General features: G+C 48.8%; 1 protein-coding gene across 1 annotated transcript in view; it reads right to left on the reverse strand.

Annotated features, from left to right (window-relative positions):
* The window catches only part of SPTLC2 (serine palmitoyltransferase long chain base subunit 2), a 340,212-nt gene that overhangs the window by 228,465 nt on the left and 93,048 nt on the right, over positions 1–18,699 (reverse strand). Inside the window, exon 2 of the mRNA XM_078659973.1 lies at positions 17,157–17,351. Coding sequence (XP_078516099.1) covers positions 17,157–17,351 — 195 coding nt within the window. The remainder of the gene's footprint in view (positions 1–17,156; positions 17,352–18,699) is intronic.

Here is an 18,699-nt window from a genome sequence, read left to right on the forward strand (position 1 = left end):
CCTATCAAAGTAGGCCCTGTGGAGAACCTTGAATTGGATGAGGCGAAGCCGTGATTTGATGGCCACCTCCCTAGGGTGCATGAGAATGAGTTCCCAATCCAGGGTTTCAAACGTGCCCACATCACCCTCCCATCTCTCCCTCAAGGCCTGTAGGTCACCTAGCATATTGTTTGTCAGTGTTTTGTAGATCATGGATACCGCCCCTCTGTGTATCCGTTCCTGGAGCAGGCGCCCCTCAAGTGGTGCATATTGGGGAATGTCAGTAAGGGAGACGCTCTGTGTGCCCCACGCATGTCGCAATTGCAGGTATCGGAAGTATTGTGTGTTATGAAGACCAAAGTCCTGTTGTAGTGCCTGGAAGGTTTTCAGCTCCCCCCTCGCCACGACATCCCCGATCGTAGAGATGCCAATGTCATCCCACTGTTTGAAACCCCTCAGTTTGTGGAGTTCGGTCAGCCAGCTGCAGGACCACAGGGGGGTTTGCCGGGTGGGTCTATGTTGCCATCCCATTTTCACCGTAGCTTTACGCCACGCCGTTAGGGTGATTCTAGTTGCCGGGAGAAGCCTACGACCCCCTTTACCCCCGTATAGGAAGTGTAGCACCGTCTTTGCGCCCCATTTGGATTTTTCTAGCGCATAGGTCGGGTGATCTGCGGTGGCATGTATCCACTCGTTGACCGGGGCCAGGTGTTCGGCCCAGTAGTATGCCTCTAAGTTGGGTAGCGAGATGCCCCCGCTGTATTGGTGCCGCTGCAAAGTCGTCAGTGCCACTCTCGGTTGTTTCCCCAGCCACAGGAAGGAGCGGAGGTCAGCGTGTATTTTCGATGTAGTCGCAGCTGGCAGCGGGTAATATTCGTTTTGGAGGGCGTATAAGAATTTCGGTAAAAGGATCATTTTATACAGGGCGGCCCTGCCCAGGATGGTGAGTGGGAGTTGTCGCCATCGCTCCAATTCCGCCTTCGCGGCCACCAGGATCCTGTCAATGTTAGCAGTATAGGAACGACGGGCGTCTCGGGTGATGAAAACCCCCAGATATCGGAAGCCCTCTGTGGTGTGCAGGAGCTGTTCGGGCAAGCACTCCCCTCTAGGGGCTCCCTGAGGATCGTAAATGACCGATTTGTGCCAGTTAATGGTATGGCCTGCCACTGCCCCGAAGTCTCCCAGCTCCTTAAATAGGGCAGGGATAGTCCTAGTCGGCTCCGTGATGTACAATAAAACGTCGTCAGCGTAGAGGGAGATTTTCTCCTGGTCCGCGTCCGACTCCCCCCAGTGAAACCCCCTCACGTCCCGGTTGTATCGAATGCGAATCGCCAGGATTTCAATCGTGAGGGTGAAAAGCAGTGGGGATAGCGGGCACCCCTGTCTTGTCCCCCGCTCTATCGCAAACTCTCTGGATAGCCTTCCATTGACCCTCACCTTCGCTCTGGGGTTCGAATAGAGCAGCTTCACCCATCCTAAGAACTTAGGCCCTAACCCAAAGCGTTCGAGCGTGCCCATCAAGAAGGGCCAATGCACCGCATCGAACGCCTTCTCCGCGTCCAGGGAGAGGAACCAGTGGGGTTCATCTCTGTCACAGACCTCCTGGAGCCAATTGTGGGTTCGCCGTAAGTTGAGTTTGGTGGCCCTATCCGGGAGAAACCCAGATTGGTCCGGGTGCACTAGATCCGGAATGACCTGTCGTAGGCGTCGCGCCAAAATAGTGGCCAACAGTTTGGTCTCGATATTAAGGAGGGAGATTGGGCGGTAGGAGGAGCACTCCTCCCTGGGTTTATCCTCCTTATAAATTGGGACTATGGTGGCTAGGGTCAAATCTGGCGGGAGTCGCCCGGCATCAAACGCCTCGACGAGCAATCCCTGCAGGTGGCGCGAGAGGAGGTCTCCCGTCCGTTTGAAAAACTCCGCCGGAAAACCGTTGGGGCCCGGCACCTTCCCAGGCTTCAAAAGCGCCAGCGCCTCCGTAATTTCGGTAAGTGATAAGTCTGCCTCCAGGGTCTCACAATCCTCGGGGGTCAACTGCGGGATTTCCATATCTCCCAGATAGGCCCGCACCACCTCCGCTCCCCCTAGGTCTCTAGCCCGATAAAAATTCTCAAAGTAGGCCGCGAAGGCCTCCGCCACGGAGTCATCTGTGGACGCCCGCGCGCCCCCTTGGAGCCTGATCTCGTCCACCCACCTAGCAGCTCCCTCCCGCCTACTCAGCCAGGCCATAAGCTTCCCTGATTTGTCACCCACATCGTAGAGACGGTGTAGGGTGGCCAAGGCCTGCGTGCGTGCCTCGTTCGTTGCCAATTCCCTGTGAACCTTTTGGGCGTCGAGCAGTTTCCTAAGGTCCAACTCACTCCTCGTGCTATGGTATTCGGTCTCTAGAGAGAGTATGGTCGCCTCCCCAGTTGCAAGTGCCTCATCACGCTTCCTCCGAGCCTCACCCACCCTAGATTGGAAGCGATCTCTTAGTACCGTTTTCATGGCCTCCCACAACGTAACCCTGGACTGTACGGAGCCCTCATTTTCCGCCACATACACTCGGATATCCGCCCTAATGCCTCTCAGAATTTCAGGCGTCTGTATGTCCCATGCCGACATGTGCCAGCGGGCCCGTCTGCCACCCCCGTCCCGCCCTATGTGCACAAGCAGAGGTGAGTGATCCGAGATGCCCCTCGCCCTATACTCAGCCTGGTCCCCCAACGATAGCTCCTGTCTCGAGGTGAAGATGTAATCTAATCTTGAGAAGACTTTGTGTGCCCCGGAGAAGAAAGAGTATTCGGTCTGTGTGGGGTGGAGCCATCTCCAAACATCAGTGAGGCCAAGCGTGTCCATTTGACTTGCCAGTGCCGTGTCTGTAGTTACTGCACGGGTGTTGCCGGACCTATCTCGTGCCGTGCACATCACATCGTTGAAATCTCCACCTATAATTTGGACCGTATCAGCCGTGTGCAGTAGTATGTTAGTGATCCCCTGCAGTGTGCGCGCCTGAAGTTTGGGTGGGGCATAGACCGACAGCAGCGTATACCTGCGCCTCCTCCAGGTCCCCTGCACCCCCGCGTACGTCCCTTGGGGATCTAACCATGTGCGCGTGGAGGTGAAAGGGGTCGTTTTCCTGATGAGTATGGCCGTGCCCCGTGAGCCTGTGGTGTACCCCGCGTGTGCTAGTACTACGTATTGGCCCCGCGCCAGAAAAGCGCACTTGTTCCCTCTCAAATGCGTTTCCTGTAGGAAGATAATGTCTGGCGCTGTTCGTTTAATGTAGGCCGTAACCAGGCCTCTCTTGATTTTGGAGCCCAGACCGTTCACGTTCCAAGTGAGCACCTTCACCCCGGGCCCATCTCGAGACGGGTCAGTTAGTGTACCTGCCATTGTGTTGCTTGATGTGAGAAGTGCGGCCCCCCCAGACTCCGCTGCTTGGGCCATGTGTATAGCGATAGGATAAGCGCACCCCCGGGCATGGGATCGAGTAGTCGGGCACACATTTGCAATGATGGAACCACACCTTTCTCCGGACTCCTAAGCATGGCTCCCCCCGCATCCCCCCCAAGAACAACCAAACAACATAAACAAACCCCCATCCCCCCCACCCCCACCCCACCTACGCCACCCGGCCATCCCGCCCGTGCAACCATCGACGGTTCAGGATACCAGGGAGCAAGGTCTGTCGCCCACCCTCCAAACAAAACCCACCTAGTGGGTACCTAGGTGTCCAAAGTCACGTAGCAGTACGGAGTGTTTCCACCCCTCAGAACAAAGCAAAAGAGTACCTGTGCGTCCCCGGCAGGGGGACTGCCAAAACAGATTCTCAGGCCCTTAGCCCCTCAGGAATGCGAGTCTTGTGTCTCAGGATCAGTACCTTCCACGGCGTGTGGCCCACCCTGTTCCAAGTCGTGGATGGCCACGGCCAGTGGGTGGAGGGACGGTTCCGTGCGGTCTTCCGCGTCCGATGCAGACACTTCTCCCTCGTGGTCCGCGCCATTGCCAGACCCGTTCAGCAGACACCGGAATCTTGATCCCCTCTCTGGGTCCCGTGCCGCCTCGTCGCCTGTGTCTCCCGTTCTCCCACCAGCGGCACCCTGGCGCGATGGATACGGGTTCCGTTGAGATTTCCTGTCCACTCGCTGTTGGCGAGAGCGCTGCGACCCACTGCGAGCACGTTCGAAGTTAGCTGCCGCGAGCTCCTCCCGGATCCTACGACCTTCCTCTTCCGCCTCCCTCAGCAAGGGCCGTTCCTCTAGCCAGTGCCAGGCCTCCTCCGGTCGAGCAAAGAAAAGCGATTTTCCCTTATAAAGAACCTTGAGTTTGGCGGGAAAGAGAAGCATGTACGACAAGTTCAGGGACCGTAACTTAGCCTTTACAGTATCATAGGAGCGCCTCTGCTTCTGCACATCCTGGCTATAATCGGGGAATATCATCACAACCGTGTTCTCAAACTTAAGTTCCCCCATTTTCCGGGCCTCCCTCAGGATAAGGTCTCTGTCCGCATAATTCAGAAATCGAGCAATTATCGGGCGGGGTCTCGCTCCCTCCGGAGGCCTAGCCAGGAGCGCCCTGTGCGCTCTCTCGATCAGGAAGCACGAAGAGAAGGGTGCCTGTGGAAACATGGTCCTGAGCCAGGAGTGGAGGAAGGCCGCCGTATCGTTCTTCTCGATTCCCTCCCTCAGGCCCACGAAGCGCAGGTTGTTCCGGCGGGCTCTGTTCTCCGCATCGTCCACCCGCCACAGCAGTTGTCTGTGGGAGGCCTGTAGTTCCGCCATATCTTTCTTCAGTGAGGAAACAGACTCCTCCGTCTCCGTAATCCTGGTCTCTGTTGTGCCCACGCGGTCCGATAAGTTCCGAAGGTCTTGACGCAGCAGTAGGACTTCTGATCCCACCTCTCCAATCTTTGTTTCAAGGGCAGCTCTGGAGTCCTGAATATCAGTCCTGGAGGCCTGGATCGCCTCCAGGAGCATGGCGGTGTCTGCATGCGTGTCCCGCGCTCCTGCGGCCATATCGTTGGGGGTCCGGGTGGTGGTGAAGGACTCAATGGACCCCTGCCTGGTGGAGCGCTGTGGCGGGTTCCCTTTACCCATTCTGGACCCCGGGGGGGGGGAGCCCCAATGCCCGCAGTCCGGGAGACCGGCTCAGTGTTGCCCCCGAGGCTGACCCCCGGGTCTCGCCAAACTCCGCTACGATGCCCCCACCTCCGCTACTTCCAGGCGTCGTGGGCCAGGCACCTCCCCCCGAGCCAGGCCGTCACCGGGTCCCCTCGTGTCTCAGGGGGAATAGGGAGGCAAGATGACGGATTGCGCCCGTGTGGCACCGGGGTCCGGGATTCCCACTAGGGCTCCGTGTGTAGAGGCGGTGGGGGGGGGGGGGGGGGGAGGGGGGGACTACCACCCCACAGCCCCGTGCAGGCCCCGGCGGGACAGCGTTGCGCTCAGGCGCGAGCGCCTCTTACTTGGCTCCCGTCCCAGGGAGGGCGGTCTGCGGCCAGCAACTTCAGTCCCCGGCTCCACAGGCCCCAACCCGCCACCGCGTTCCGTCAGCGGGGGGGGGGGGGGGCTCTCAGGCGTCGGTCGCCGATTCCGGGGCAACCGCACTCACGCGGGAGGGGAAGCGGTCCGCCCGTCTTCGTCGCAGCCCTCGAGCCGCGTCAGCTCCGGATCCCGGCTCCGACCGCGTCCGCCATCTTTAGGCGCCTCGGGTCTCCAGGGAAGGCTTCTCGAGTAATTCGGTCTCCCCACGATGGGAGGGCAAATCGGAGGAACGTGCCTGCACCTCCTACCTCCGCCCACTCCTCCGCCGTGTTTTATTCTGAGTTTCGTAGGCTAAGGGCATAGAAATCGCCGGATCATAGGCAGCTCTGCCGGGAGCGTTGCCGAGGCACGTCTTACTCCGCCATGCAGCTAGCCACGCCCCCCCCTATGATCAAATGTTATGTTATGTTATGCGCATTTATTAAGCGCACAGCTGCTCCAGCGAAGGAGCGTCCTGGCGCCCGACAAGGTAGCAGCATAACACAACTAAACAGCAGAGAACAAAAAGAGAGCACTAAGGGAATAAAAAAGTTTTAACCGCACGGCGAAAGGAGAGCAGGTCCCCAAGAGCGCGAATCGCCGGGGGAAGGGTATTCCACAGCAATGCCGCGCGGACTTGAAAAGAACGTCCGCCAGCCCTGCAGAGCTTAAAACGGGGGACGACCGCCAATTCAAGGTCAGAAGATCTTAAGGACCGAGTGGGAACATAACGAAACATAAGTTTGGACAAGATCGCGGCAGGGGATCCCTTAAGGGTTTTATAAGCAACACAGAGGACTTTGAACCGGATCCTCTGTGCCATCGGGAGCCAATGCAGCGAGCGCAGGGTATTAGTGGTGGGGCAGGATCTGGGTAATCCCACCACCGCTCTCGCTGCCGCGTTCTGGACACGCTGGAGGCGTCTAAGTTCCGCTTGATTCAGGCCCACTAAAAGGGAACTAGCGTAATCCAGCCTAGAGATCACAGTAGCTTGGATCACGAGTTGCCTCGTAGTGGCATCAAAGAACTTAAGCACGGGACGAAGTCCACGCAAGATGCCAAAACAGCAGGCCGCCGTGCGTTTGGTATGGCAGGGTAGGATCCAACCAAACCCCAAGATTTTTAAGCTCAGAGACCGGGGTAGGTGTAGGGCCTAGATCCGATGGCCACCACCTGTCTCCCCAGAGTTCCGTATGTTTGCCAAAAATCATCATCTCGGTCTTACTAGCGTTCAGCTGGAGACAGTTGGACGTCATCCAGCAAGCGACCGCCCGAAGTCCTTGTTGGAATCTAGGGGCGTCCACATCCCCGCTGATCGTGACCGCTAGCTGGGTGTCATCGGCGTATGACACCATGGTCATACCCCACTGCCTGACTACCTCAGCCAGCGGTCTCACGTATAGATTAAATAACGTGGGACTCAGCGAGGAGCCTTGAGGAACCCCCAGATCCAAAGGATGGAGTTTGGACTCTTAGGGCGGGACGGCCACACTAAAGGAGCGATTGGCAAGGAACGAACGGAACCACTGGAGGGCAAGGCCAGCAACACCAACTTCCTCTAGACGACGCAGAAGGATGGGGTGGGACACGGTGTCAAAGGCGGCGCTCAGATCTAATAGCACCAGCGCAGCCGTTTGACCCGCGTCTAGCACGGAGCGTAGGTGCTCCACCATATACAGTAGAGCCGTCTCCGTGCTATGCCCAGCACGAAAGCCATTCTGCGTCATGTCTAGGACGCCAGCCTGACGTAGATGATCCGAGAGGACAGAGTTGACATGTGCCTCAGCTATTTTAGCAGGCCACGGAAGAAGTGATATTGGACGATAGTTCTCGGGCTTGCTGACATCCAAAGATGGCTTCTTAAGAATAGGCATAACTACTGCCTGTTTCCACTTCAGTGGAACTACGCCAGATGTAAATGACGTGTTAATCAGCAAGCAGACCGCCGAGATATCGTGCAAAGCTAGATCTTTAAACACAGGTTCAAACACTGAGTGACCGTAGAGTGACCGGGCCTAAAACCATATTGGATTGGAGATATTACTTTATTTTCATCTGCCCATGCAACTAGCCTGTTTAAGATTACTCCCCCCACTACTTTGACCACAGAGTTAATTAAAGATATTGGTCTATAGCAGAGGGGGCTATTTCGGTCTCCTTTCTTAAACACGGGTACGATGGTGAAGACCCCCCACGACTTTGGGCAGCCAGAAACCACTGCCGCATTGAGTACAGCAGTGAGGACAGGCGCCCATAGCGATATGCAAGATTTAAAGAGGTCCGGAGGGAGGCCATCTGGCCCTGGGGCCTTGTTGCTTGTTAGCCCTTGGATTCCCTTTTCAACCTCATTAATTGAAAAGAACAAAAAGTTCTCCTTAGGAGCAACAACGCTATATTCTGCTTGAAACTCATTACTTTTAAAAATCAAACTAAAATGGTTAACCCACTCCTCCTCTGGGATATTTGTACCAAGAACAGAATTACTTGGGTGGTCAAACAGGGGTTTATTTATAATTTCCCAGAACTTGGCACTATTTCCCAAAGTTTTGGGATCTAAGAGGGTCTCCCACACACTTTTCTTTACCTCTTTCTTTCGTGTAGCAAGGGACATTTTATACCTGGCGCGCATGGCCTTAATGTGATCCGAGTCTCTGGGTTTTATTTTCAGGGCCATCTTGAGATCTCGGCTGGCATTAGAGCAGGAGTTGTCAAACCATTTCGGATTACTGCCAGCATTCCCTTTAACTGGCACCATTAACAACGACCCTACTGTTAATGCAACACCCTCAAATGCAGCCAAAATTTGTTGCGATGATGATACTAGTGACACACAAAGAGAGAGTTCGGAACTGCACAAGTTATTAATAGAGGTGTACAAATTTTCACAGTTCACCATTGTCCATTTTAGGCGACGCTTTCCATTTATACACTTTAAAGTCCCACGAGCTTCACGTGGCTTTCGCTGTTCAAAAACTCCCCCACCCAATTTGATGCAGATAGGGTTGTGGTCACTATGAATGTTCATTTGGATGGAGAAGTCCAAAACAACATTGGCAAGATCAGCGGATAATAAAATGTCATCTATGTATGACCCATTTGTGTGGCCTTTATACGTGGGGACGGGGTGAAGGGTTTGTTCCGCCACCATGGTCATGGCTGTAATTAGATTATTTTCGTTCATCAGGGTATTTAGTTGTGTTCCACGCCGCGAATGATCGAAGTGAAAGCCTTTCAGGCTATTACATCCCAGTTGGTCGATAACAGTCACTCCTGGGTTTCCACAAGGATGGGTATTAAAATCACCTGCGATCAGCATTTGACGTGGCAGATTTCCCACATTGTCTCTCAGAAAGTCACACAAGGGCAATATATTACACTCGCCATTCTGATTTACTGCATTATAAAAGCTGATCAGAGTAAGGGTGTTTTTGCCCCTCTTTAGCTCTAGAACTTGGATGTTTCTGTTTCCAGAATGACGCTTGACTTTGTGACAGGTGAGTGCCAAATTAATGTAGGTTGCCAGGCCTCCCTTTGCTCTTCCACTATTCGATGGTTCTGCTGGAGTGAAAAAGCTTCGATATCCCTCAATATAAACATTTTTTTCCACCAGCCATGTTTCTTGGAGGCATATCACTGCATGTTGCTTGACAAAAGACAGCCAAGTGGTGTCGCAAGCTTTATCAGCCAGCCCTGCAATATTCCAAGAGACTAAACTTGCACTACAGGGTGTTAATGAGCACAATATTTTGGTGTCTATATCTGTGTTTGCCTTTTCAACTAGGTTAACGTACGGTGGCTCTATACGTATGACTACCTGCTCTTCCGTGATGTTATAAGTTTGATCTGCATGAGTGGGAACAGGACTGTGGGTGTTTAATAAGTTAATAAATCGATTTGGCCAGGCTAGTGATGGTACGACCTCGGGTAGGGATCCCTTTTCTTGAACTGTGAGGTTGTTTAGTTCAGGTTTTTCAACAGAAATAGATTCGTGCAACGCATTTGTGTTAACCTCGTTACCTAGGCCTATATCATATTGTATATAGTCTGTGTAATCAGACAAAGTTGATGTTCCAGGTAGTCAGTCAACCCCTTCCAGGCCTCCCTGTCCGTAAAGGGCGTCAAACCTATTTGAGATAGGGACACTGTACTGGTTGTTGAAATGAGTTGAGTAGGGATACTCATATTGATATAGGTGATGTGGGCCTTTCCGCCTCTCTAAACTAATCCCCCAGTCGTTAACAGGAGCACCCATACCCCATCTGTTTGTCATTACATTCCACTCTGGCCTTGTAGAATTAGGGAATGTCTTGGGATATATCATGCTTCGCAGTTTTCCACAAAAAAATTCTAAAGTAAGTGGAACGATAGTACCACTCCTACGTTGAGGGGGGGAGTATATTTGACAGGACATTGGGGAGTACAGCCGAGTTGGAAAAGTTTAATACTATGCAATCTCCTTTGAACTTTTTTGGGCTGTTCCCTATCCAGGGTACCCTTCTAGCCATCTTAAGCTCCCCTGCTAACTGTTGTTTCCCCCAGGGAGCCATCTGCGTATTACCTGACAGCCAGTGCAAAGCCTTGCTTATCAGGGATGTTAAAGATTCTGATTGGCCAGGTGCCAAGGGAGGTACATTTGCCAGTACCAGCACCAAGGGTGAGGCTTCTACTATGAATTGTAAGGAGTCTTTTTCTAAACCTGGTGTGGTCGTTACAGTTGGTCTTAGTAAGGAATCTTCTCTTGTCTCTGGCTGATTATGTGCTATTGCTGGTACCTGTCCAGGTGGGATAGTCGGGGCCACATTTTCACCTCCCTCTGTCCCACTCACAGTGTGCTCTTTATTTGTGTGGGCTAAATTTAAGACTAGGGTTGTTGTATTAGCCACCTCCTCCGCTATCTTGTTCTGGGCCCCACCCAATTTCTTTACTTCAGCGGTGAGTTTGTCTATTTTAGCCACCAGCGGTTTAATGATGGCCTTGATCTTACAGTCGATCATGTCCGCTATCCTATTGAATATCTCATCGTCCATGATTTGTTTGTCACTATCTTACCCGTATCCCCTACTTCTATTCCTTGTTTTCACTGGTGATGCAGCCCTTTTTCTCCCTGATCGTAACCCTCCGCGATTAGACTGGAATTTTCTACATGTTCTTACCGCCCTATTTATAGGCACAGGGATGGGTGGTTCCTCTACTATTGCGTCCGCCTGTGTGGGAGAATCCTCTACTATAACATCAACCTGTGACTCGGGGTCAATGTCTCAGTCAGTTTCTGGGTCAACCTCTAAAAGTACACTTTGGTTAAAAGTTTCGCTATCACGAAGATCAATGTCAGGGACTTCGCTGCCTACTGCCTGGGATTATATATCTAACCATGGGGAATTTGGAGGTGGGCTCAAAGAATGAAGAATGGGGGATTGGCTTAAACCTAGTGACTGCCTTCTTTCACTATTAATTTTTGTTACTACCTGAACCAAATAATTATCCATAGTATTGGACACAGCGGCAGAAATCTTTTTTGGCATACTGTATAATATTAGTTGCAGCGCGATTTCAATACCATACAATAATAATGAACAATGTGAAAGAGTAAAACTAGATAATATTCCTCAGTAAGGTAATGATCATACGCAATATGTCTTACTTTAAGGGAGTATCTTAATATCAGCACGGGCAGTATGTCGTGCCCAGTCCAGTCACGGCCTGTCTCGGACTGTCTAAGACTGTCTAAGACTGTCTAAGACTGTCCGCCCTTTGTCCGGGCTTCGTCCGGTGCGTCCCGCGTGCGTCCTCGCGGGACGAGGTACCCGACGCTGTTTTATGCGCCTCCTGGCGCGCTGGGTGGTGGCGTCGGGGATTTACCCCGTGGGATCCTGGGGATTGTAGGCTCTTCCGTCGGACCGGCGGAGCCAAGCCCGGCCGGTCGTTCGTGGCGATTGGGGGGCGGAGCCAAGCCCGGCCGCAAGACAGAGAACTGGAAGCACAGCAATGAGCCCCGGCAGCAAAAGTCAATGAGATTCAGGGGACTCGGCCCCCGACGCTGTTTTATGTATATATCTTTTTGTAACATTGTAGTATCTATGGGGTAACTATACACTAAATAATACAAGCAGCCTGCATAACACTATATAGGCGTGAATATCATATATTCAACCTCACACCATCATAATGTATCATCTTGAAGTACAAATTGAATAAAGTTGCATTCAAGAGTTGCTAACACCATTGTGGACAATAGTAACTGTGGTTCTGCAGATGTAAGACCACACCATGCACTAGAAATATGGACATTCCGAAGGCATAGAGTAACAGAAAAATATACGCTCGATAATTAGGTGCAGGAATGGCTATTTTGACACTAACACATCAAGTCCTATTACAACTAAAAAAACGAGATAATAGTGAGTATATGAGGATTTGAATTCTAATTCAGTCGTAAATACAGAGAAAACCCACAGCTATAGATAAGTGTGCCGTTTTTATGGGAATCAAGGATAACTATCGCACATTCAAAGATGGTGCCCAGGTTCGATCGAGTAAAAGAAATGATTTCCGCGACCACGTGAACAACGTGCGTACGCGGCAATCTCGATTGAGGCTAAAATCACAACACAGACTAAGAACCATACGGTGCTGAGACAACGCTCAACAAACCGCAAGGTCCCGGTAAGCGTGTGAATGGGAGAACGATGTTAATAAACATCGCGAATGAATGAAACTTTGGTGATAAGTGTAATTGTATAGTGGCAGTACAAACGTGGAGCAGATTACCAAGATTATTTATCATTCATTAAACAGCCGCCTTATCCGGCAGTAAGCTCCAGAAGTACCTAAAAGTTTGATAGTTAAACAGAATGAATGCCCACACGAAGATGGATATCGATTACAGAAAATGCAATACTGGTATGAAAAGGGATGAATGTGATATACACCTCTAGATCTCCGATCTTGATATCATATTATTTCAGGCTGACAGCTGCAGCACGAGGACGCAAATCTGTAAAATTGTGACAGAAGTACACGAACTCTTGGAGTATAGGTATGCCTTTGGAGTGCAGAGAAATGGTAAATTGTTTGTGATACAGCAAGGGGAATTTGAGACACATGTGCATACTATGCATATGTGAACCTTTTTAATAATTGAATCTCTTTTAATGATTGAATCACCCAGAACTGTAATGCCAAACAGATAAGAGATGCGTTGTTTTTCTTCTCTTTGTATATTACTCACAGGCATATCTTTGAAATTTGGTGCAGGGTGGAGTGACAGACCCAGGCCCTGAAGAAGTTGCTGTAAGTTCCAAATAGCCAACAAAACATGTTGGCTTTTTAAAGGGGCAGACACACAGCATAGAATAAAGGATATTTAGCTAGTGTGATCCTGCTCGGTTTTATAACTCACAGGACTAGTGTGCCAATTGACACACTTCTCCGCACTTTGGGTCCAAACCTGCAGTACACCACACTTGGGGTATAGGCAGGCTCTGTTTTCCCAGCACCTTCACTTTTACTTTATACACTATCACATCTTGGTTCAGAGTGGTGGACGCTGATGATGAGACCTTAGGCAGCAGGCGAGTACCATCCTGCTAGCCTCCATGGTGTTACTCCCGTGAGGCTCCACCACTCCGCTTCTCAATTTTTCTATTCTACGCACCTTACACTCTAGATAGTTCTTGGGGGAGGCGTAGAGAAAACAACGCATCATTTTAATTAATGTTTTGTTAAAAAGGGTGACCCTGATCTAGGAATACAAGATGGCTAGATGCTACAGCCGCTTAACCAATTAAATTAAATTATTTTATTGTTTGGCTATGATCAGGAGAAGTGCACTCAATATAGGAACAGGCCTTGTGTTGTATATGTTACGGTGAGAGGGGGGCGACCTGTTCCTGATCCCCTTAGCTCCTTGGTGTAATGAGCTTCTTTTATCACCTACTGCGGACCACTCTGGAGTATCGAGACATTCCATCTACCACAAATCTTGAGAACCAGATACTGCCAAACAAGTTTAAAGTTTATGCATTCCACAGTGACAAGAATAGAGAGTGGAAAGGCTCTTGGGTAGGTAGAAGTGTCTGAGTGTAACGGAGATCTGCCATGCTAAGCACTACCATTGAAAAGATCGGAAAGCTTAAGTTTTGAGAAAGCCTAAATTATAATTGTTTGACCAGCTTCTTTTTTTCCAGAACTTGGTGCTCGTAGTGCCCTGTAGTGTTTTAGGAAACCGGTACAAGCTCCCAACCAAGCCTAATTTCTACGTATTCCTGTAGCAAAAGCTAAACAAGGTTCCCTTTAGTTCAGCTCTGGTCGAACAGACCAGAAGTAGAGCAGTAACTTCCAGATACAGTACAAGGTACAACTATTACACTTAATTAACAACGTCCTTTCAAAGAATCACTTCTTAAAATAAAATGGGGTTTAGTACACGTGTAGAACAGTCAACACTAGAAAGAATGATAAAAAGCTGACATTTGGGCCTTACAACTCCAGAAATACAAATCTTTGATGACACTTGGATTTTCTACTGTTTCCAGACCTCTGCCAAACCAAGACACATAGAAGGCTACTGGAATCTGTAAGCACAGGACAGACGTAGTATAGATCGCTTCTTGTTGTTTGGAATACCTTGGGGGACAGCTACTAAGGTTGCCAACTGGTTCTTAAAAATGTAATATTGTGTGCACCGCCTAGGGAACATGAATGTGAATTTACCCAACCATTACGGATGGTCCAAAGAGCTGTGCAAATGGGAAACTCCATTAAGGGTAACATGGAGGGGGCATTCCCATCTTATGCTACAGTGACTGTTTATGTCGTAGTGGAGTTTGGGGAACAGATCCATTTAGAACAGAAACCAGCATTGGTAAAGCCAATAGGTCTCGCCTGTGCAAGATCTATTAGCTTTGTCAATCTTTTCTTTAGCCATGTTGTGCAACTTTTGTACAAAAAGGTTAATATATTATATCATTATATAATATAAAATATAATATAATAGGACTGATAACTTTCGTATGGTATATAGTATGGTTTGGTCCGTCGTGTGCATGGTATGGCCCGTCATTGTATGGTCTGGCCTGTCTTGCATAGTATGGTATGTTTACCATGGATACGTTATGGTATGCCCCAGTAACTGGGCATTCAACAGATTTTTCATTAGAGCGTAAGAGAATTCAATGGAACCTTTCATGCCTCCAGGTAGTCACTCTTACCAATGGATAGGTGTAGGAGCTGGACCAAAAACATAAATCCTTCTCTAGTGAGATCACAAATGTGGAGTCTACTGGGAGACAACGTGCAGCCAAAAGTAAGTGAGTCGGATAGCCACATTCCAGCCATGTGAGGAGGTTTGTAAAAGGCAATGTAGTCTTAGATCGACAAGAAAGGAGAGCTGTTAAAAGATTTCTTTTAAAAAACAGATGAAACGCATAAGTACACGCCAACAACCCTATTGTTAGCTTGATGATATTGCCTGCTGCACCACATATAGCAATATGAGCGCTTGAGTTGAACAATAACAGTTATCTTGCAGAATTGTTGAGAGCCTCCTGTCACAAGCTAACTTTCCCTGATCGATTGTAGACAAAAGTGCAACACAGACAATGGTCGAAATTATGTTTGGAAACAGCCACACGTTTGGTTCAGTTAGTTGTTCAAAAGACAATGCATCAAGAAACTGTCACTGCAAGCGTTAATCATCGAATAGTCTTAATCTCACGAGCAAGTAACTGCACATCTTTCATTCTGAAGATTATTTCAATCAACCACAGGGCACCCTTACAACATGCTGCGAGTGCGAAGACAAGAGCATGCACACACGTAGGGCTTAACACTAGGGCCAAGTGGGAGTCTAAGTAGGAGCTGTGCTGGTGTGTTGTGTGAAAGTCAACAAAAAGGGGGGGGGGGACAACCTTGTATCAGTCTTGAAAGCGTGAGAGAGATCAACATCTTTTGAAGGAACGCGCTCGGTCTGGAGCTAAAGGTCCTAAAGGTTACTTAGACCCATCACAACCCTGGGCAACAGGCAAATAACTCCACGTACTTGCATTTGAACAATCTGTTTCTCAAGTATTCTACGCGGAAGGAGGGCACCCAGTCCTCAGGTGTGGAAGGGTGCATGGAATGAGACGACAAAGGAGGTTTGTGTGATGGATATTTGTAAGTGCTGGTGAAGGTCGAAAAAAGAGAGTGGTGGGGGGACCAGTAGACGAGGACTTGTCTTTTGTTTAGAGCATTCAGGACAGATATGCTACTTCTGCTAGCTCTTAACCCATTGTGAAACAAAGATCTGGACGTCTTGCAGCAAACGGAGAAGAAAACAACAAACAGTGTTGAACAAGTGCCACTGACAGAGATTCAAATAAATAACCAGATCTTAAGAAATAAGTTTAAAATGGTAGGTTTCGCTTTGCGAAATGCGATTCTGAACAATATAGTTATACTTTGACAGTCAAAGACCGACCCACACTTCGACCAGAAAGGAATTTCCCAAGTAGACTACCAAGCCTCGTTTGCCAGCAAGCTGAGCCCCACTACTCTGGCTGAATGACCCTCCAATAGGGCTTAATTTGTTCCAGAAGCTGCAGAAGATAATCACTAATTGGTACTAATTTTTCAGTGACGTACTTATTTTTCATCACCAGTCTATGACCCGGAACAAATGAGAAAAAGGCGGAAAGGTTAAAAAGTAGGAGAGACAAAAAAGGAAAACCGTGACAAAGGGAGAAAACCGGGATGAAAAATAACCTTTAAAAGTGAGATGCAGAAGCAGGAATGGTAGGGTAGAGGATGAAAGAGGCATGAGGTGGAATCCAGAATAGATAACTCTGTTATTCGACAAAATGAGCAATCAGCAGTGGAATCATCAGAACAGTTTGGCCCCAAAACTTAAGCACGACTAATGCGCAAGAAAAAAATATTAACAACTAAAATCTTATTCTTCCAATGATCTTTACCACTGGCACACACTTTGGGTGGATTAGTCACTTTTTAGACTCAGAGGAATAATTTGCAGGAAAAGATCTTACAGAAATGCTTCAAACAAAAGCATTTTAAACTCCGGAACAAGTAGCTATCACTTCATCAGTCTGATTTGGACAGTGAAAACAGAGCTGCAGAATGTTGACATTTCCTAGGTTTACCAGAGTGATGATAAACGTAATTCTGCACTGCCACTGATGATTGGCAGGAAAGTTTCTGGGCCCAGTAATGCTGCAAGGCCTCGGCCAACAGGATTACTTTGTTGTGCTTTGGTCTAGGGGTATCCCCGTTGCAGCACTGACCAGGAACACAGACAGCATTATGCCTTGGTCCAATACAGGGGTATTTAAAGTAGGATTCCATGGTCACACCCTGGCAGAGGCGCACAGACTCTTGACTTTCACCGCACCAGGGGGCATGGACATTACAATATCTAGGCCTATGTCATCCCAAGGCCATTCCCAGCACTAAAGGCTCGGACAGGAAGATTTTGTGGCCTCATTGTCTTAAGGGCTCAGACTGCATGATTTCTTGGTACCTCACTATTACAATTAACGAGATGTCTTGGCAATGGACTAGAGCGGATCTAACGTGATTCTATGGCAGCCCAGGAGGAAGAGTGTGATAAGATTTTTGCTTTAGTTTTAATCTAGCACGTTTGTCACCAGACATAAGAACTTTTCTAGCAGGGATTACCTTCTGTTCTTCTCTTTCGGTGGCATTATGACACACCTCAATCTTCCATGCTCTCATGAAGTCCCTTAGGTAGCCAAAGAGTGTCAGGATGCCGTAGCCCATGTATGTGAGCACAGCCACCAGCATCGGTGTCTCTTCATAGTTTTCCACGAATGGTTTCTTGTACATCCGGACTTTTTCTGGAACATGATGGACCTAGAGGAGAGAGGAAAAAAAGAAGAATGAGGCATGACCTGTGAGGAGATAAGGGGTTGAGTGGCTCTTGATGATGCCTACTACAGAATGGACACTTAATAAAGACACTTGGTTAGACAGACTAGCTAAGATTTCGTTCTTCATCATGTGAACATACTAGGGTTATGTCACCACTCACCATTATAAATAATGAACAACTAGGCAAAAACAGTACTTTTTGGGATCATGACAGGTACCTTGCTAATCACTCGAAATTACCATTTGACCATATGAGCTATAGGATTTAAAGTACTTAACCGATTCCAAAGTTGTAGAATTCAAAAAATCCATTAAAATCCATATGAAAAAGGAATGATGACCATCGTACTATGGCACATTTTTTTTCCTTCAGAACAGCAGAGGGAAGCATCAAACGAGGATAAACAAACTATTGTCCTTCTCTGTCTGTGCACAATAATCAGCCTTTGAAGCCTGCACCAATTCTGTAATACCGGACAACAATTTAAATTAAATTCATATAAGATGTAGTCAGCTGCTCACATACTCCCTGGCGTCAAACGCAATGGTGGTTAATGTGCCGACGCCACACCTTTGAACGGTTTCAATACTGTCCAGATTCTTCTCCAGGGACCATCAATTTGTGCAACAGAATATGTATAAACAGATTATTTAAACCAGATCAAAACTGTCTCTGGCTAAAGAGAGAGGATACTTACAATTTTACGTACACATTGGCGGAAAAAACCCTAACTGTTTAATCATTTTTGGGAATGGCCAAACACTTATTAAGTTGGGGCAGGGCACTGAATGAGAAGGTTATAGACCTCTACGAAGAGGTGACAGGCAAGTGGTGGTTCTTTAGGTGTGCATAAAGATCAGAGCATAGTGGACGACAGTACCAGAGCAGTACAGCAGCATCACTGCAGCAAATGCTTCCCAATAACTGCCTGAGATCCCATCAGCTCCTCCACCACTACATTTAGTGCGTATATTTAGACAGGAGACTGCCCTGTCATGTTGGAAACGGATCCAAGTAACCTTATTTTTTGTTTATTTTGTCCTTCAGAGACGGCGAGTTATCAGAAGTGGGTGGCCACATTAAAGTACACGCCTTTATTACACTCATTATTTGTCTTTATTAGTGGAAATTACTGATTTAGCCGTGTACGGTTGAAAAGGCAAAGCTCTCAGTGCAAGCTGCACTGGGATAAGAAAAAAAAGTCCCACACAGGAAAGGCAAGGAGAAACACTATGAGCTGCACTGCTACTTTTCAGAAACTTTTTCTAAATACAAGTAAAATTAACGCTCAATTGAATTACCCACAATTGAACGAGGTGTCCTAAATAC

Source organism: Lissotriton helveticus, chromosome 9 (assembly GCF_964261635.1).
Source record: "Lissotriton helveticus chromosome 9, aLisHel1.1, whole genome shotgun sequence".
Taxonomy (NCBI): domain Eukaryota; kingdom Metazoa; phylum Chordata; class Amphibia; order Caudata; family Salamandridae; genus Lissotriton; species Lissotriton helveticus.